The sequence below is a fragment of the Taeniopygia guttata genome, chromosome 4A (assembly GCF_048771995.1).
Source record: "Taeniopygia guttata chromosome 4A, bTaeGut7.mat, whole genome shotgun sequence".
NCBI classification, from domain to species: Eukaryota; Metazoa; Chordata; class Aves; order Passeriformes; family Estrildidae; genus Taeniopygia; species Taeniopygia guttata.
Genome location: NC_133029.1, coordinates 8883450 through 8904515, shown reverse-complemented (window position 1 = coordinate 8904515; position 21066 = coordinate 8883450). Strand labels below are relative to the sequence as shown.

The 21066-nt window shown below is 42.4% G+C and overlaps 1 protein-coding gene across 2 annotated transcripts; it reads left to right on the top strand.

The window, feature by feature from the left end:
- The first annotated feature begins 7205 nt into the window (after positions 1-7205).
- On the top strand, positions 7206-21010 carry LAMP2 (lysosomal associated membrane protein 2). 2 transcript variants are annotated; one of them, XM_030272614.4, is made up of 9 exons: positions 7206-7411; positions 8387-8505; positions 9013-9226; positions 9863-10024; positions 10686-10903; positions 11378-11497; positions 11770-11848; positions 12633-12800; positions 18604-21010. In XM_030272614.4, exons 2-9 carry the CDS (start codon positions 8461-8463, stop codon positions 18744-18746), a joined length of 1149 nt encoding a protein of 382 aa, XP_030128474.4. In that variant the 5' UTR covers positions 7206-7411; positions 8387-8460; the 3' UTR covers positions 18747-21010. The 2 variants fall into 2 exon arrangements, with proteins under 2 accessions (XP_030128474.4, XP_030128475.4); XM_030272615.4 differs by lacking the exon at positions 18604-21010 and adding an exon at positions 13998-18031.
- The last annotated feature ends 56 nt before the right edge of the window (positions 21011-21066 follow it).

The window sequence follows — 21066 nt, the reverse complement described above, 5'->3', positions numbered from 1 at the left end:
GATAGATTATCTGCCTACTCTGAGAAAAAGAAACAGAGCAGTAAATTCTTTCATTCCTTTTCCTATGTGAAATACAATATATGCCACTGTACTTTATCCTGATTGAGAAAAACTGATGACAAATCAAATTTAAGATGGTAGCTTTGGATTTGCCTTTTTTGTTCCCCCTTAAAGAGGCCAGGATCTGTGGACATACTGTGGTATTTAAACAATGAACACCTCAAAACTCACTGGAGTGGTTGAGAGGCACTGAGCTTTGTGCAAAGTGTATCTTGTAACACATGGAGTTAACTGGGAAGAGAAGCAATGGATGTTGGTTAATCTACAAAGAAGCAGGTTTTTCTCCTGGTTAAGTAATTTTTTCCTGGTACAACGTCACCTTTCAAATGACTCACAGCTTCTCTTGCTGCTGCTTATAGAAAATTAGCATTGGGGCATAAACAAAAAAGTAACTTTGAAATTGAATTTTCTAGAATGAGGTATCAATTGCTAGAGATTTACACAGACCAGCCACAGTACCTGTGTCTGGCCCTAGGACCCCACTAAGAATGCCAAGTCCAAGTGAATGTTTCCAATTAGTCTCCTGTTAGTTCTTTGGCTGCAGCTTGAACTGGTGCCTCTGGAGAGGGACCCTTACCCCAACTCACACCTCTCACTTATACCCCTGACACTCATCACCCATGCCAAGTCAAACATAAAATTCTGGTTGGTGGACTCTTGATTTCCTGCTGGGTTCCATTGTTGCTGGGCTGGGCACCTTCTCATGTAGCTTTTTCTCTTGGAATTGTCTCCTTATCATGTCCCTTCTGCTTGTATCTGCTGAATTCCACGAGTTCTTTTGCTACCAGCATTGTTATATTTGTTAGATCAAAAGTTTGGTCAGTTCTTGCAGCCTAAGGAGACTATTCAGACAGGAGATTACAAGTAACCTAATTTTCTCTACAACTGCTGATAGTTCTTTATCTCACTCCTTAAAACAATCAGTTGTTTGTCTGCTTGCAACACCTGTATTTTAGAGCTGGAGGAAAACAGGGATGTCACTCAGTACTTCTGTGTTAAAATGCCTGAATAATCATAACTTGCTATGAAATTTTGTCTTTTCAAGAAAGTAAGTCTACAGATTCTGTTCCATCTAATGATATTTGCAGTAACAAGGAAGTTGCAGTAATTGCTTTCAGTAGATCCAACATTTAGAGGTGTTATGCAATTAAGGAGTGTAGAGGGTCACTGCCCAGGCCTTTGCAGGGCTCAAGGGCTCCTATGCTTCTTTGCAAAGCTTAGTCACCATGACTTTGCAGAAAGGGGCTAGCATGCAAGTAAATTGCATCTGGAATGATAAGGAATAGATTGCTTGTTGCTACTTGGAGCAGTAGTAGTTTTCATTCATTGTGAAATGAGTGCTAGATTATTAGCAACATGTTCACTTAATATATAGCTTTATTTTCCCCTTCTGGACTGAACTTCCAAGGAAATTATCACAGTGCCTGTTCTGTTTTACCCTTGTGTAGTCTCTGAAGCTTGATGTATAGCTGAAAAAAATTAATTATCATGGCCCAAACCAGATACCTTTCTCAAAAGCAGGCCCTTAATTACATCCACAAAGCCCTTCAGCTGGTGCTAGTTTCAGGCTCAAGGCAAAGCACTCTGTCATTAATTAATTTTCAGTGAAGGCTGGGCAGGACACTACACAGGCCAATTCTGCCACGTGCGTGCTGGGGAGAAGGTGCAGCTCTCAAGCATGAGATAGGAACAAAAATTACCAAACAACCTCTGCAGAGATGAGCTGAAGCCTTGTCATTGCACAGGCAGAGCTGGTTTGTAGGATGTGGCTGGGGAGTAGGTCAGAACTGGTTCTGCAACCACAGGGCTGCGATTTTGTCACTTGCAGAACTGGCGCTGTGTGTGTATCCCTTCATTTTCTCCCTTTTAATTCCTACAGCAGCAGTTGCTGCTTCAAATCCTAGTTCTAAAAGCACAAAGCAAACACACAACCTCAAACTGGAGAGAGATCATTCCCCAGAGAGCTCTGTTTCAGGTCAACACAGTGAACAGGTATCAGCCTGATGTTTGTCAGACCTGGTTTCTGATCTCTGTCAGAGCTGGAAACTATAGACTAGTTACAAATATCATGTTCTTTGTAAAAGGGATGTAATGTTATTCTAGGTCACAAGGGATCCTGTAGCACTGAAGTCTTGCAGTTAAAATATCCAGTTATGAAAATGACTGTATAATATCCAGTTTCCCTCCCTGCTTTCTATTTTAGATGTAACTTCTTTTCCTGCTGAAATCTCTCAGAAAATGTTACAGCCAACACATCTTTCATAAGAGCTGGAAGTGGGCGGTGCATTCTGTGCAGAGCCATTTTCACACAATAAATTCTGCTCTGAAGCTGACAGATGTATCTCCAGCAAGTTAGCACTGCATGCCGATCAAACCACAAAAGCCAGAGAGTATTGACACACCTCTACTTTGCTGGAACAAGCCCAAAGAACGTGTTGTCAGTCAAACAAGTTCATTTTTTTCACATTAAACAGAGCTACATCTACAAGCAGCTTAGTCTGACTCACCAAATGCATAAATCTCATCTGCTGCCACATGTGAACCCAGCTGCAGCACACATCACATCCAGTGGCAGCTGGGAGTGCTCGGGGCCTGATGCTGCTGCTGTGCCACAGCACAGGGACAGCAGTGCCACAGCACAGGGACAGCAGTGCCACGGCATAGGGACACACAGCAGTGCCACAGCATAGGGACAGACAGCAGTGCCACAGCACAGGGACAGCAGTGCCACAGCACAGGGACACACAGCAGTGCCACAGCACAGGGACACACAGCAGTGCCACGGCACAGGGACAGCAGTGCCACAGCACAGGGACATACAGCAGTGCTACAGCACAGGACAGCAGTGCCACAGCACAGGGACAGCAGTGCCATGGCAGAGGGACAGCAGTGCCACAGCACAGGGACAGCAGTGCCCTGGCACAGGGACAGCAGTGCCACAGCACAGGGACACACAGCAGTGCTACAGCACAGGGACACACAGCAGTGCTACAGCACAGGGACAGCAGTGCCCCGGCACAGGGACAGCAGTGCCACAGCACAGGGACACACAGCAGTGCTACAGCACAGGGACAGCAGTGCCCTGGCACAGGGACAGCAGTGCCACAGCACAGGGACAGCAGTGCCCTGGCACAGGGACAGCAGTGCCACAGCACAGGGACAGCAGTGCCAGGGCACCGTGCCAAGGCCCAGCTCCTGCCCTGCTTTTAGCCCTGAGGCTGCAGCACACAATGGCCACGAGCTGAGTCTGGTCTGTGGGACGGATTAGGTTTGTGGGACGGGTCCGTGGGACGGGCCGGGTTTGGGGAACCAGCAATTCCCAGCGCCGGGAATGTTTTTCCAGCTGCGGCGCGACACGGGCGCTTTACAGGAAGTTTCGCAGCTCGCTGCTGCAATCTGCTCTCCGATCTCTTCACCTCCCCACCAAGCTTGCTTTTTTTTTTTTTTTTTGGCTTTTTCACGTGATTTCCCCAGTCCTGACTCAGCAGTTTCCCGCAGAGCGTTTATTGGTTTGGTTTCCTGGCACCACCTGCCCCGGAGCGCTCGGGTTCCCTGTTCCATGGAGGGGTTTGCTGGGAGCTGTCCCCGCCCCAGGGACCCCCACCACAGCCCCGCAGGTGTCACCCGTGCTGGGCACTCCGGGGCTCACTGCGGCCGGACCCCGAGTGCTCAGCCCACAGCTACAGGCTGGGGCTGCGTGGGAAGGAAAACTCGGGAATAGCTGCTGGCACAGTCCCAAGAAGGTCCCTGTGGTTCACCCCCCTCTGCCAAGTGAATCTGCAACCTCTCTGGCCGGCATTAATACATTCCCCTTTCCACCTCTTCCACGTGAAATGGAATCTAATCCAGGGAAGGAAGAAATAATTGGTTCTGCCATAATCTTCTCCCTAAAAAAAAAAAAAAAAAGCAAACCCACAGGAATTGCCCTTTTGTTTAGAGATATCTAAAAGAATAAATAAAAACACATTAGAATAAAGTCATGATTACTGCATGTCCTAGGGATTATCTCTTTCTTCTTTTTATCACAACCTCTACTCTTCCGCACCAGGAATCAGAAACATTAAGTTACTCAGTGCTTCATTAAACAGCGACACTTTGCTTCTGACCACACACATCCATCAACTTTGGCAAATCCCTGGGCTAAGAAAAGTCTGATTACAGAAATAGTATCTAAACTGCTGAAACTGCTAAAGGATTCACAAAGGATTAAGCATATGATGCAAATGAAATTAGGCATGAAATTATATTCCTCAATGAACTTAAGCTTTAAAAAGAAATTATAATGTTTTGATATTTGCTCTCAGTACATGTCAGTACCATTTTAAAACAACTGATGTCAGGCAGTATAACATGCAGTAAAACTGTAATGCTGTACAGAAACATTACAGTCCTCCTCCTCACATCCAGCAATAAACATAGGGAATGTGAATGTCTTAGAAAACCAGGATCAGCTTGCCATCCATCAGTGGCTCTCAGAACTGTGCCAGCTGCAAAATCATTTCTCTCTATTAAGCAAGAGAGTAAGGCATTTTCTCTGCATTATGGTAACAATCATTCACTCTTCTCTCATTAAAGGAAAACAGCTGAAAATGTGAGTGTGAGCTTATGTTACTGAAGTATAACTATCACCTAAATTTTATTAAAACTGCCACAATCAATAAAGAACTTACTCATTATAAATAATATGCAGTGGATATTTGTTAGAAGTTGAATTCTACAAGCACTGAATATAATAACTTACGGAATTAAGGAGGAATCAGACAACATTTGACCCCTAACTAGTAAACTTTAAGGACAGCTGAAGGATTTGTTAAACATAAGAGGAACAGAGCTTCATTTTGCTCCTTCCAGAGCTACAAAGAAGAGACAGGCCTTGAGAACTGCCAAAAATTTCTCTGTTTAGGGAGAACAGTGCCAAACAGTGCTTCTGTCAGTTGGGTGGCAAGAGGAGAATATCACTGTGAAAATGCTTTTACATTGCTTTTAACAACTTTTTATCCCATCCAGATGGCTGGACCATGTGAGCTTTGTGGGACAAACCTCTTCCTTTACATAAACACGAGGTGTTTGCACCAGCTCCTCAGGGGTGGAATTTGATCTTTTGGTCTCCCCAAGGATTCCACACAGGGCAGAAACCCCTTGGGCAGCCTTTGTGGTTGTCCTATCGCTTCCTGCACCTGCAGGTGCATGAATCCCCCTGTGACTGTGTGACAATGACAATAAACCACCAGCTCAGTCCACCAAGATCATGTAAAATGATGTCACACCCCCACATGCCTGTGACAGGCTGTTATATGGCAGGGATGGAGTGCAGGGAGGGTGAAGTAACCAGATGCAAACAGAAAAAGAATCTGTTTTCTGGTATTAATGATGATATTTCTGGTGCAAAGCAAGGTATTTTCCATTCTGCTAAATTAAATAAACTATACTGTTCTTTTAATCCCACATCACTTGCTATTTTTCCTGTGTTATTACACAGAAAAAGATTTGCTTGTTATGATTGCTGCCATTAGATTTCATTTCAAGCTTCACTAAATTGGCATAAAGGAAACAAGTTAATCAGCCTTCCCGTTATGTCTGCAGAACATCTACTCGGTTCAGAGCCCATTTCCTACCGTGGAAGCAAGAGATCCAAATATTCTGAATTCTTCACTCAGAACAAGGGAGTGTTGGAACATATCAATGTATATTCATAAGTCCTGAAGTAAATACTCCAGCAGATACAAAAGGTGCCATTCCACTGCATGACTTACCTGAAAAGACCATTTTCTCCTTTTCCAATTAATTAAATCTTAATTCAATGTCTGTCTCCTAATAGTCAAATCCTCCTAATTTGATTGCTCCTAACTCCTTGTGAGATCATGTTTTAAAAACAGAACTTTGTACTAAAGGAGTGAAGCCTGAGGAAATACAAAATTCCCAGAGCAAGACTCTCCCTATCCTCTGAAATGCCCCATTCTTTGTGGTGGAGCTGAGAAAGACTTGCTGCTTTCAGAATTCGTGGTTTCATCTGTGCTGCTGTTACCGACATTTCCCTCCAGCCTACAACAGCTCTTGCATGTGGGACCTTCGTTTGATCGATGCCCTGGTTTCTGTGTGGCCCTGACATGCCAGCTTAGGTTTTGTGACACTCTGGGGGAAAGTACAGGATTGCAAGCACACAACTGAGAAAATTAACTGCCCTTTGATAACAAATTGCATTATTTCCACTTCCTCCAGACGGCATAACTGCTTTCCTATCAGCACCATCTTCACTCCAACTGTCTCATTATCAGGTCAATGCGTTTTATCATCTTCTTCAAACTTCATCTTCTTCTCCCACGGCTGGGGATGTCTCTTAGAACCCGACCATTCCAAATCCTCAGTTCTTCCACAGCATCACAGACAGGAATATGCCATTCCAGAAAGGCCTTTCCTTGCTGAGCACAGAGCTCCATCTCCTCTGGCATCTTCTGGCTGTCTCCCAGCCTCAATGCCTTCTTCCATTTCCCCTTTCTCCGCCAAGCCAGACTGACTTGTTTTGCTTGGGCGTGGGGTTATTGCGGGTTTTTTTTTCCCTAATCCATAGTGTCAGGGTGCCATCCAGCACCCATCACACTTTATTCCATCTTTCAGACCCAAATCCACCGAGTTTTCAGTCCAGCTGTCTTCTCCCCGCTTCACAGCGCAGGTTCTCCTCCCCCTGATGTGCACCAAGCTCCTGTTTCCCCCATCGTTTTCTGCTGCACTTTCTGCCTCTCAGCACCAGCAAAACCGCATTAAAGCTCCGGGTGCTGGCGCCGATCGCTCGTGTTTATTGCAAACACGGACAACACCTTTTTTTTTTTTTTTTTTTTTTTCTCAGTGAAAGCCTCTCTATTAAACTTCCCTGGACGCGCATCTCTCGTAAGCTACCCCTTCTCAGAGCAGAGCAACGCCAGTGCACACCGCAAAAACCGCCAGAACAAGCCGCCGCTACCCTGCCCCTGCAGCGGCCACCGCGGGGCATCCCCGGTCCGGCGCCTGCCGGTGTCGCCGCCGCTGTCGCCGCGGACCGGATCACACCAGACCCGCCCGCCCGAGGCGCCGCGCGACGAGCGGCCCGTCCGCGATCCACGGAATCGAGCGGCGGCGCCGAGCGGCCATTGGCGGCGCGCGGGCGGCCCCGCCCCGCCCCTCACATGACCGCTAGCGAAGGTTTTGTCGCGCCCGCTCGCTCCGGCCGCCCCCCGTGCCCCGGTGTCCCCGCGGGCAGCAGCGGCACCGCCACCACCGCCGCCGCCATGGGCCCGCGCCGCTCCGCCGCCTCCTCCTGCGGCCGCCTCCTCCTGCCGCTGCCTCCTCCTGCCGCTGCTGCTGCTCGCCTTCTCCGGTGAGCGGGGCAGCGCCGGGGCCCGGGGGAGGGGAGTGGGTGGCGGTGTCCCCGCGGGCTCGCGCCGCTGCCCGCCCCGTCACGCACGCGGGCACCGGGGGGCCCGGGGGGGGGTCCCGGAGCCGGGGCGGCCCCGCGGCGCCTCCAGGGGGCGGCCCCGGGGCGGAGGCGCCGCCGCTGCCCCCCTCCGCTGCCACCCCCGGGAGGGGAGGGGAGGGGACGGCGGCGGGCCCGGAGCCGCGGGCGCTTCCGCCGGGGGCCGTGGCCCGGCCCCGCCGCCACCGGGCCCGCCCGCGCGGCCCGGCCCCGCCGCTCTGTCAGCGCTGCCGGGCCGGGAGTCGCGAACACAACAGCTGCGAAAAGTTCTCCTAAAACGCAGGGGGGATTTAACGCCCGTGTCTCTGGGGCTGGAAATCCTGCAAGCGCGATGGAGCCGTGCCGGTGCCGTCTCTCGGGGTCAGCTCCTGAGCACTGACACAACACGTGAAATAATAGCCGCTGGTCTGCGAGCAGCGCCTTGTTCAAGTGCTGTGTTCGTGTCCTTTGGTTTACCCACTGTGTCACCAGACAGCTGATGCTTATTTCTGAGAGTCAGAATTTTAGGCTGGAAGGGACTTCAATAATTGGCTGGTCCGTTCTTTCTTGGCAAAGACACGGTCTAGACAAGATGGCCCAATAACCTGTACAGCCAAATTTTAGAAGTGCCCAGTGTTGGGCACTCAATACTTTGAGACTATTCGTTTGTGTCACGTAAACAGATTATAAAACATTATCTCGATTTTTGCCAGCTTTGACAGTTTTGTGGTGTGCTTACTATTTTTGGTACTTTTTAGAAATGTAGGCATTCTTTCACTGTCTGGTAAATTGAATGTGTTCCTGACATAATTTACTGCTTTGTGATGAGCTGTCCTCTTAAGTGGTTCTAGAAAATGAAGAAAAAGCAATATCCTAATAGCTAATAATCATATCTTACAGGTTTTTTCCAGTCCTATGCAGTTGAAGTAGATATAAAGGATGCTTCTAATGCTACATGCCTGTATGCAGATTGGATGATGAGGTTCTTGATAAAATATGAATCAAACAATGGTGATTATGTAAGTATTTGGGAGTAACTCTTGCTGAGAACTGGATTTTGACCTGGATAAAAGTTTAAGCTCTTTTTCTTAGGGTGTTTGATTTCTTACTTTTTTTTACAAAGTCAGTTGAGAAGAATATTCCTATATAGTCCTTATAAAATAAAGAATAAGTTCTCAGACATACAAGTGACTGAAAGTACCCTATTGCTCTTACTTAAATGATATACACAAAACTCACAGAGTCTAACCATCAGTGTAGTTATGTTCTTAGCCCAAGTAGTAGATGTAATTGCAGCTCAACATGATCAATGTTTACAGCCAGGTTAGAGTTGTACTTTTGTACTTTAATCTGATACACCTCCTTTCTCAGGCAGGTGTTAAGGAGCCTTTATCATCATTTTCCACAATAACCGAAAATAATCTCACTTATCTTGTGCAAGGTTTCAGCTAACTCCAGCAAGTTTATAATGTTGTCATGGGGAAGAGCTGCATGTGAGTGCATTTTATATTCCCCTTTTCTTCTAGAAAACCACAACCCTGAATTTGTCATCGAGTGTGACACACAATGGAAGCGTCTGTGGCAATGACACACAAGCTGCCCTTGTGGCAGTGCAGTTTGGAGAAGGTCATTCTTGGAGCATTAACATCACAAAAAACAATGAAACTTACCAGGGAGACTTCATCACACTGACCTACAACACCAATGACACAGCTGTATTTCCTGATGCTAAAAGAAAAGGTAACATTCAGTGCAGAATCTGACTTGCAAAGCAATCTCAGCCAGAAGTGTCAGACCTTGTGTACCTGACCTGGCTTGGCTTCGAAGTAAGGAGGAATACAGGGGTTAGTAATGAATGTAATGAGTTCTGTACCACGTGCTGCCAACTGCTGTTCCTTCTACCTGCCTGCTGGGTAACAATGCAGGCCAAATGGCTTCACTGAATATGTAATTCCTGTAAGTGGAAGAGAAGGGGAAGGATAAACAGCTTTGATCAGTGAGCTAGGCAGCAGGCACATAGAAGATTAATTTTAGTGGGCACTGCTTGACCTTCTACCTTGCCAAGCAATACAGTGTTAGGCTGTCTGTGTCAGTGTTAGGCTGACTAATGCCTACTAATAATAGAATTATTTTCTCCTTACAAACTTAAGTAAAAGAGTTCACCTTTCTAATAGCTTGTCTAGCTCTGTAGGCTTAGTTACTCCTACATTACCCAGCACTTCAGGTCAGCACATACAGGGAGAACATTCAAGTTAGTTTAAAATTGTTAAACTTAATTATCGCTTAGTCTCTGTCTTACAAAATTATATAAAATAAAACACTGCCTCTAAGTTCCTGTAGTTCGTAAGGCATTAAAATATTTATGCTTATTTGTAGGACCAATTACTGTTCTTGTGAGGGATCCTTCGCGTCCAATTCAACTGAATACTGTCTTCGTGTGTCATAATTCCTTTGTTATTGAAGCAGAAAATACAACGCAGATTTTCTGGAATGTTACTATGCAGGCTTTTGTTCAGAATGGCACGGTCAGTAAAAAAGGTGAGCATTTCAGTTTGTGAAAGAGCTTTTTTGTATTCCACCTTAGTGCAGGGAGCAAAGTCCCATAATAAAAAAATCCACCAATTCTAAGACGTGTTGTGTTTAATAATATCCATGTAAATATCCTCTAGTATTTCTTTCCTTGTTACTGGAAAAATAGCTTAGGAGAGTGGATTTAGCAGTGTGCTGTACTGTTGATTGTTTGTGTGCCAAGGTGGGATTCTTCTCAAGTGTGTATTCCAGTAACTGAGTTATTAAGAATAAGCACTTCGGAACTGCTGTTGCTGAGTAAATCATTTGAGTTGAGGGGTTTTAGCTAACTGCCTTCCCCATCCAGTGGTGGCCTCTGCTGTTGAATTTGAGTCGTCCAGAGCCTGTTGTCTCATCTCCTAGCTCAGGAAAAAGATGAGCACGGCATCCTGCTGCATGTAGCCTAATAGGGTCACTTACTTGGTCTACAGCAAATACATGTCACACTTTTAAAACAATTTAACTGTCTTTGTGTGTTTTGCTTCCATGTGTCAGAGGCAAGTGGTACTGAGTGTGGACTAAAACTGAGTGTTACGGGATTTCTGAGTATAAGTGGCAGCAGTACTTTGTCTGAGTAATAGGACTTCAATAAAATTTCAGTAATTAAATGGTGATTAAAATGTCTTTTCAGAGTCTAGATGTCCTGCTGATACACCTACTTCTGAACCTACTGTTCCACCTACTATTGCCAATGTAACTACTGCATCTACCACTACTTTGTCTCCTGCTCCAACAACTGCTCCCAAACCTGTGGAGAATCCAGTCACAGGAAATTATTCTCTTAAAAGTGGAAATAAAACTTGTTTCCTGGCAACTGTGGGGCTGCAACTGAATGTTTCTCAAGAAAAGGTGCTTCTTTTATCTTTTGAAGAGTAAATGTTGCTGTAGTTGTTTGGTGTGAAATCTGAATGCAGAGTATTGCTTTGTACACTGCTGGCTGTCCAGAACTGCTTCTAAGTAGTGTACGTAGCACCTCTCTGACATCAGAAAAACCTTACATTTGTTGTTGGAAATACTTCTAACATGATTGCAAGTCTGGAACTTTCTTAGCTGTTACAGCTGTTGTCCCTGCAGATACTGTCTTTCCCCTCAGAGGGTAGCCTGTTGTGTTAGTGAACAGAGTAACATTTCTCTAGAAATTTTTTTTGTTTCAGTGCCAGCGGGTAAATTTAACTCGAACAGCCTTGGTTCCATAGTCGCCAAGCTCAGCTCTTCCTGCTGTCATATTTATGATAAGCTCTTCTAACCCAAGACTGTTCCTGACTGGTACAATGTATTCCAAAGGCAGCTGAATGTCTTTGATGTTCTTTGTCTGTATTTCAGCCTCTTCTGATCAACATCAATCCAAAGACAACTGTTGCAGATGGTGCCTGTGGTAACACAACAGCCACTCTGAAACTGAATGATGGAAATAGCACACTGATTGGTTTCACATTTGCTGTTGTAAGTAACTTCTTTTATTTTAAACTAATTTATCATTTAACAGCATGCATGGTGATCACTTATAGTAAAATCCTCCTGTTGCTTGCTGGTGGTGGGCTGCTCCCGTATGGGAAGTGGAATTGGCCAGTTGAGTGCCTAAGACAAATGGAGAACTGGGTTAGAGTTGTAGAAAATGTAAGACTGGTAAATGTGTTGGCTTTTGTAAAGCACGTGTTCTCAAAGCTACAAATGCAGAATTGCAAACTGACACTTGGTTCTTTCTTCTTGAACAGAAAAATACAAGTGCAAGTGTACAAAAATTTTATCTGAGGGAGGTGAATGTTACTCTGCTCAACCGTCTGAATGGTTCTGGTAAGAAATAGTATCTGCCTTAAACAAGGGTAATATTTTATTCAATGTATGTATCAAATACTTCTGGCTCTTTTTTTCAGTGTTGTTCATGCTTATTGTTAGCTCCTACTCTATATCTAGAAGTTGGTATGAGCAAAAAAAATAAGCAGAAATGGCTGTAAGAGTTACTTTAAACAGCAGTGTGGGACCACTCTACGATTCCTGAAACTTCTGCTAATGGAATCACTATAAATTAAGAGGGCTTCTTTATAACTCTTCTCAGTAATGTAATTTTTTGTGGTGTGAAATGCAATTGTACCAAATTTGAAGCTTTTTTCTTAAACCAGCACTTGCCTTCTTTGAAGATGCTGCTGTATATTCCAGCCACTTGTACGTAACTCTCACTAAAAAAAGGCCAGTCCTTCAAAAACTGAAGTATACTTTTTTCCCAACAAACATGTTTTCTCTTTTTTTTTAATTGCTTGTCATATCTACAGCAATTAAAGAGCATTAAAGCTAAAACACTTGAAACTCTGCAACACTGAGACAAGCAGAGGTATAAGGAAAGCCTGATGTCATGTACATATGAAAGAGAGGTTACTGCCAAGTACTGTAGTAACTTTAGTTTCTGATTTCTGGCTAAGCTGATCAATCCCAGTACTTTGCACTACTTTGTTTTCCAGACTAGTCAGTATTGAAATGTTGGACCTTCTAGATTCAGCTATTTGGTCTTATTGTATTAGCAACTGTCTTGCATTTTAAGTGAACATGCAAATTCCCTTTCTTTTCTTCCTCCTTTGTTTAGTCATTTCAAGTGCAGACAACAGCAACTTAAGCAAGTGGGATGCTTTCCTTGGTAGCTCTTACATGTGCCGAAAAGAGCAAACCCTTCAGATTAATGAAAATGTTCAAGTACATACTTTTAATCTATGGATTCAGCCATTCCTTGTGGAGGCAAATAAGTTTGCTACAGGTAAGAGTTAGGTTTTTGTTTTTAGTGATGCTTGCAAAATTCTCACTTGCTAAAAAGCACCAGCATTAGGTACAAGCACTTTATCTCAGAAGCTCTTGTTCCAATTTTTTAAAGTATGTTTAGATATACATGGAATGAAGAGAAGTTCTCAGAGTGACATTCAAATTCAAGTAAAGCTTTGTTCTCACTTTAAAAAATCTGATAAGTTCATGGTGTTTCTTCACAAAACTTGAATGAACTAGAGACACTGAATAGGGACTTAAGCGTTGCTGTGCAGAATAGGTTAGAAGTTACTTGACAGCCTCTTGATATACAGCATTTGTAGCTCAGATATGTAGGAAAATTGGACAGAAACTTTGCAGAAGTGGACTTTGGGAGTACTGTTAGATGTTCTGTTTCTTTTCATCTGTCAGTCTGAGGAATAGGAGTGTTGGGGAAAAATGAACTGTCAGGGCTTCCTTCAGAGGCAGTCTTGAATATCCAGAACAAAAGAAATTCTGAAATATTTGTTTGCTGCATTATCCTGATCTTGTCTGGAGAAAACAGAAATGTCATAAATTACCTCTTAATACTTAGTGCAGACTGGTCTTTGTGCTTAATGCTAATACTTGCAGCACAGTCTTATTGGACAAGACTGATCTGTAGACGCAGATTGAAAAGTTCTGGTTTTAGACAGAAGTAAGGTAACTCCAGATGTGTGTGGGGTAAACAGTTTAGTCTTTCTAAAGAGTTAGGGATCAATTTCACTCTACAGTTAAAGTTGCAGCTAGCTTTCTTCTAATTATAGTTATTTTATCTGTGTAAAATGTCTTTGTTCTGGATAGATTCTTGATACCAAATCTAGGTCACTTTTTATCCTTAATGAGTGAAAATACCAACCAGACTTGCCTTAAGTATGAAATGGATAAGCCTGGTTTGTGAATGTAGAAAAATGGCTGCTCCCTTGCCTAATGCAGATCTTGTGCACAGGAAAACTTGTACACCCTTAACTTGCTATAGGTTGTCAATGTTTAAATTAATTAAAATGCTTAAATATGCTAAATGTATTGATGAGACCTCTGCAGTTCTTTCTCTTTTAGTTTAAATAATACTTGATTTTTTAACACCTTCATATTAAGGAAAACAGATTTTTATACCACACTTGGCAAGTATTCTGTCTGTATTTATTCCTTATTGCAACCTTTCTCTCACCTACAGCCCAGGAGTGTTCGCTGGATGATGACAGCATTCTAATCCCAATTGTAGTTGGTGCTGCACTTGCTGTCTTGATTGCCATTATTGTGGTTGCTTACATAATTGGCAGAAGAAAAAGCTATGCTGGATATCAAACTTTGTGAATCTAAGTGTGATTCCTGTTATGATTTCACTCTAAACAAAGCAAGTGCAAGTTCTGAAGTCCAAAAAAGACCCAAAACTTAGGAGTAATTACTAGCCACAGCTAACTGGAGTTGAGAAACAATGGGAGAATATTTATCTCAGATGAGGCAGAATTTTTGTTTCCCTGCCCTAAGAAGACAATGTGGGTTTCATTGCTGTTTTGAAGATGTCAAATCCTGAATGAATTGCTAGGCTAAGGATTTTATCTTGCAAAAGTCCTAAAGCATTTAGGATTTATTTCTGCTTTTTACAAATACTAGCCTGAAACAATAACACATTCTGAACTGATGTGCATTGGGCAGCTCCCAGAATAGCATAGAATTTGTACTTGCTTCTCTCCTCTGCGTCCTTAGTCATTGTAATTGTGGGTTAAGCTGGCAGCATTAGTCACTCTGTTGACTTCTGTAGTATTTAACAAGAATTGTCTAATGCCCAATAGCAACTTTGTTTTCCATAGGATTGAACTTCAGGCTGGTAATTAAGTGATCTCTGGAAGTGGCAGCAGTAACTTACCTGCCTTTGTTGGGATTTCAGTAATTTACTCCTGCCTTGGTGTAATTTCAGGAACCATTCCTATACCATGGCTGTACAAACAAAATGAGTAACTTGCCAAATGGTGAATATATGGGAAGACTTCAGTGCCGTTTCCAGATGCTTTCAAAAAAAAACCTGTTAGGCACTGAATTCTTTATTATACCTTGGCAATCATCTAAAATACTCACCTAAGGCAGACTTCTGCTAAATTAATGCAAGCTATTTTTTTGGTGGCATCAGTTTAAAGGGAATAACCTTTCTAAATATTCCAGAACTTTAAAGTGCACTTAACTTCATACCGTACTCTGCACAGAACTGGTCTGTCTTGTTGCTTTGAATGACCTTGTTTAAAGATGCTTTCATTTAATGAGCCAGTATTTGTTGTTGCAGCTTGAGCTGTTTTTAAATCTTCATCTTGAATGGTTCTCTGCCAGTGAAAGTTGACATTATAGCTGCCCGCCATTGGCACTCTGAATGTTGAACGTTTGTGTTGGGTTGTTTGCAGTGTAGCATTTATTAATGTTAAGAATGCAAAAGCCAAACAAGTCTGAGATGCACCCACACCACCTGTTTTTCCTTGCTGTATGAAAAGAATAAGTAGGTTAAAGAAAGTGCAGTGCAACTGGACTGTTCTTAAGCTGCAGCTCTATAGAGACTAACCCTTGATGCACAACTTTTCTCTGGGCTCCTTGTGCATTTTCTTACTGCATGGAAAAAAAAAAAGAAGTCTTTTAGACTTCTAGATAATTGTGGCTTTTTTGCATATGTCATAACATGAGCTGCCTAACCTAGTTATTTAATGAACATACCATCGTCTCCCCATTTAGAATGAGTTTCGCCTGCATCAAAGCTGCTCTAGTGTTTTATTAGTGTTCTCTAGGGTTGTAGAGATGTCTGTGGCATGTTTGTATACAAATCATAAAATACACTTCTTTCAGTAGTGGTTTGGTTTTTTTTTTTGTAAAGACAGTTTACTCTTGACACTAGCCAAGGAAGCATGTATGGGTGGATAATGCTTACTATAGCTTGTAGTCTACAGCTTGAATTTTGCATCAGTTACTGAAATGCATTTTAATGAAAGTGGGGAACTGCTATAAGTTTAATCATGAAACAAGCTTCAAGACTTACCATTTTAATTTAAAAAAATGGATCTAATGACTTTCATATTAATATATCCTCAAATGCAGAATTTCATATAGTTTTTTTAGCTTTTTTTTTTTTTGAGTGATGTTCAGTGGCACCAGTTAAGCATGCATCTCTGTTAAGGAGTAATCATCACACTACTCTTCTGACCTTGCAAATTTTTGAACTGTACACAGTTTCCAAGTGATAAAATAGAAGATTCATACAAACTGCTTCCTAAAATCAACACTAGAAATCCCATTGCAAAAAGCTGTAAGTATATTGGCTCCGAGGTTTAAGTACTCCTAGACTGATGTGCAGGTAACTGGTTCAAAAAGCATCAGTTTCACCTGACTTCCTGTTGTTATAAAACCACTAGTTTTCCTGTATGTACTGCTCCATAGGGAACTGTCAATCTGTTTAACCTGTGCTCTAAAAATAAAGATTGTTCTATTTCTTAAGGAAACTTGTTCACATTTTTTAACTGATTTGAAAACAGACGTCTTGTATTGTCTTTTTTTAAAGAAAATAAACTCAATGAGTAAGGTGAACTCTAAACAGTCTGTATCTGAGATTCTGTTACGTAGCTGGTTTTGTTCTGGTCTGTGGAAACGGCATTTAAATTGTGGATGTATTTAACACCTGTGGATGTGGAATATTAATGTGTATAACCTATTATAGAGTGTGGTTGGTTTAGTTCCTTATACACAGTTTACTAAGTATTGTATTCTAATGCAGGGTTTCTGATACTTTAGGTTAAAGATGTCAAAGGAAACTTTTCTAGCCAGTGAATGATGGGATTTGGGTTTTGGAAGGGGCATTTTGTTTGTTCATTTGTTCCTTGTTTTGGTTTTTTTGTTTGGCTGGTTTTTAAAATTTATTCACCACAGTGTTCTCTCTTCCTTAGCAGATGTTAATAAAACACAAACTTTGGGGCTATTGGTTGAATCTCATGATTGGATTTAAAAGGGAAGGCAGCTTTTATACTGGGGCTAAAAAAATTTTGGGTCAAAATTTCTGACTTTTGAATGGAGACACATTCAGCCACGTCATTTGAAAAAGCTGTTCCTGCTGGCCCTGCTGTGTGTTGGGCTGTAGTTACCAATTCTGCACTTGAAGACACCTCTCTGAAGCTTCTAACCACTATGCAGTAGCCATACCTGGATAGATGTGTGCCAGCAAGGATGGAATGTTCCTGGTATGAAACCTTAACCCCTTCCTCACCCTGGGAATTGCCTGTAACGGTGCCATAGTGTGATGTGTGCTGCAGCCATCTCCAGCCTTTGAAGAAGAGAGGGAATTTCTGTCACTGCCTGCTGGGCACCTTCATCCTTAGCAAATCCATTCATATTTAGTGTTAGTGATTAGTGACCTATTACCCAGCATCTAGCAAATTGTCTATGTTGGTAGTTAGTGAACAAGATGACTAAATATCAAATGCATGTCTCTCTTTAAGATGTTTAAATATTTTCTCAGAATATTTTGAAATAGCTGTATAAGGTGTATAGTTCCTTTCCTTTTGGTTTTCTTTTCCTTCCAAGTGTTGCTCTACTTGGCAGTAGTGCCTTCAGATAATCTGAGTTCAGTATTTTCAGCTGTTGAGCCTCCACGTGTTGTTCTCCTTGCCTCTCAGTCAAAGTCTTTGTGTAGCATTTCAGGGAGGGGCCATGCAAGTGTGTGCTGGACTGTCATAAGCTAAAGCAAGACAAAACATTTCCCATAATTAATGCTGATTCGGTGAAAAACAGCAGCCAACTTCTGAGGAAGTGTTGACTCTGTGTGATGCTCTGTCCTAATTAAAAACTCAAACGACAGTTTTACCAGGAGTCTGCTTTACGAAACGCAGGCACAAAGTCGGGCACTGATCAGTGCTGGAGAGCCCAGGCACGGCCTCCTGCCTTACCAAACCTCTCCTGGCACAGGCAGGTGGAGCTCTGCTCTCCTTACAAACAGCTTGTGGTGCCAAGCCCTGCCCCCGAGTTTGAAACCAGTTCCCAGCGTGGTTTGCTAATCATTGATGAATGTTTTTACCAGCAAGGAGCTCCTCACATTTTACAACCTGTATGTTAAAAACCACTGTAGTGTTACATATGTCTATTCTGTTCTTCCCTCTGATGTGGATTTCAGTGAAGTCTGTGTAGTTCTCAGCTGAAACTAAAATAACCCTTTTGTATGGAAAATAAAGTTACCCACCCCAACAGAGTCTTTCAGTGTTTTCCGTGCAGTGCCTGGAGGTACATTTATCTTGGCCATGCCTTGTAGGTCTTAGTAAGTTTCTGCTTTGTTACTTGGGTTGTCATTTACGTCTTCATGTCTAGAACCCAGGGGAGTGCTGGTGGCTAGAGGGTTGAGAAGACCCCTGGACAAGGCAGTACTGCACCAGTGTGGGGCTTTTGTTGCTTTGTTGCTGCTAACTCTGAGGTGTGATCAGCTAATGCATGCTCAGACTGCTGGTTTGTGCTCACATTTCTAATCTATCCTCTGCTTGCTAGAGGAAGCTGAAATTAAATGTGCAACTTGAATGTACAAATCAGAAGAAGTATATTACCAATATAAAGGATGCGTGGAGTAAATGTGTTTCAATAAATCAATCTTTCCATCAATTCTTTATTCAATACTGATTTTACTTTACATGTATTATTGTATCTAATACAATGTAATTTCTCAAAAATGCCTGTTTGCTCCTTGCTTTCTTTGGTTTCTGATGCTTGATTTCCCTTACTAATTTATTCTCCCTTGCTTTTTTTTTTTGTTTTTCTTCTTTCTGCAGCTGAAGAATGCATTGCTGATTCTGACCTGAACTTTCTTATTCCCATCGCAGTGGGTGTGGCACTTGGATTCCTTATCATTCTTGTCTTTATATCTTACATCATTGGAAGAAGAAAAAGTCGTACTGGCTATCAGTCTGTATAATCTTCTAATTCCATCTCTGTTGCCAACCTTCCCTGTTCTTTTCCCTTTCCCAGACTTCCTGACCTGCTCCTTAAAAAAAAAAAAAAAAACAAAAAAAAAAAAAACACCAAATTAGTTCAAGGTTTCTTTATTTAAAAAAGTTCAAATCACTTCATGGCAGAATAACAATCACTTAATGACAGAATAACATGCCATGACTCTGAACATGAGTTGCAGAAGCTACTGTATGGCTTTGGAGAAAGTAAGTGTTTTGAGGACCAGAGAATTGAATAGAGTTGGTGTGTCCCTGTGGGAAGTGTGATTGTTTTTAGTAAAGAAGACATCTACAAAACTTTCTGTCGTTTAATCTTTTTGTACAAGAAAATTTCTAGATGCCTACAGCTTGTATTGGTTAATGCTACAGCTAAGACTATAATTATAAAGTGTGAATGCTGTGTCAAAAGGGACTGTACATGCAGTGGGAAAATGAATACCCAGCTCTCAACAGACTTCTGTTGGGAGCTTGGCATATGGCTGTTCTTGTGAATCAGCCTGAATTTCCTGTTCCTTCTGCATGTAAAAGTAGTACCTGATCTCACTAATACCCTGACACAAGATGAGAAGAACATCTGATTCTTCTAGTGAATTAATTTGTTTAACATCATAGGGAGAAGCTGACTGCTAATGTAGGTTGAACAGCTTTGCACTACCCTGGTGTCTAATTTGCCGAGATAAGGTTCATGTCTGGAGAACTTTGGCTACTCAGAAAAGGCAACAGTCTGCTGAAGGAAATGTCTCCTGTACTGTTTTGTTGAACTGCATTTTTCCTTTTGTTCTGAGCTCAACTGTGAAATGAGGGTGGGAGGCTGGAATTTCACTGGCTGCAGTTTCTCTCAGCTTTGATTCTGAGAAAAAAAGAAACTACACAGCATTGGTCCATGTGAGGACCAAAAGTATTTTGAGAGCACTCTGACTGAGAACACAGGTTGCTCAGAGATTCCTGCAGTTCCTTTGGACAGCTTGCTTAGGTTAACAGGGCATCACTGAAAAGCTGTGATCTCTGAAAGCAAGTGGAGATATAAAACCTTTCAGGTTTGATAGAATTAATCTGCTTTTAACCTCCTCATTATTGCTGTCTCAGTGTAAGAGCACAAAATGTCTAGCATGAGGAATGCTGATCATAAAGCAGAAATGAATATATGTATAGTGAAGAAAGTGACTTCCAAAGGAATAAGAGCATCTTACCTGGTTGAAGATGCTTTCTTTGTTATAAGTGCCATACCTTTGCAATTCTGTGTTCCATATCTAAACTGAATCAGAATCAAATTTAGTAGTTTGTGGTTGTGTTCTGCTTCATTCCTATTGGGTTCATGTTGATGGAATGAAAGAAGCCTTTTGCTCTTCCTCAAACCTTTTTGGTCCATCTTGGCAAAAGCCTTTGGTAGCCAGTAAACCCTGAGGGCACACAAAGTTTTATCCTCTGCAGCAAGTGTTTACTAAAGCTGTTTCAATATTTAATCTTTGTGCATTGACCCTGTATCCATGTTGTGGGGAAAGCACCTTCGGTAATCCACGTACACAAAGGTGACAGTCAATACTGATGTTTCAGCAACTCACAATAGCTGTGTGTTCAAGGAAGGGAGTTTTCCAAAGAGTTAGTTTTGATGGTTGAGAAATACCTGTACATTCAATTATTCTTGTCCTCACAGTGACCAAAGATACACTCTACCTGATTCTGACAAAAGTGATTCCAGAGTACAAATGGGCTCATGGATCAAGTCCTTTTTTTTTCTTTAGGAATGTAATTAAATGCTGCTGAGTTAGACTGTATGCTTTAGGTTTGGTTCTCTTGGTCTCTTGTATTGTACCTTTGCTTTTGCAATACTTGATTTCCCTGCCAGTGTTAAATGGAATTATTTCAGGTGGCATTTTATGAGTACACCCACTTGTCAGTGTGGTGCTTCTCTGCTGCCAGCAGACAGCTATGTTTTCATGCTGAGATTGCAGACTGAGGTATTTAATATCACTTTTTGCTAGGCTATCTGAGTGAAATGTGGTCGTTTCCTAGATGCAAACACATACATATATATATATATATATATTGTATATACATAGAAAGTATTCTTTTGAGCTTCAACAGAAGTCAAAAATTGATCCGGCACTTTAAGGTTGTTGCAGCATGAAGAGTGGTGTGTACAATTTCCCAGATCTTAAAATGTACAGATATGCTGACAGCAGAATATGTGTATGGAAAATAAAATTTATAAAGCTTTGTTTCAGTGTAAGTAGACATGAATGCCATTTCTGAGAGCTTTTCCAGAGGGATTGTCAATGTGCTTGG

Bases quoted from the DNA above. Each gene is read 5' to 3' on its own strand.
- LAMP2 (XM_030272614.4), top strand. From the start codon at position 8,461: ATGATGAGGTTCTTGATAAAATATGAATCAAACAATGGTGATTAT. The intron at 10,904-11,377 runs GTGCTTCTTTTA...TCTGTATTTCAG, and splicing joins TGAATGTTTCTCAAGAAAAG to CCTCTTCTGATCAACATCAA. The intron at 11,849-12,632 runs GTAAGAAATAGT...TCCTTTGTTTAG, and splicing joins CAACCGTCTGAATGGTTCTG to TCATTTCAAGTGCAGACAAC.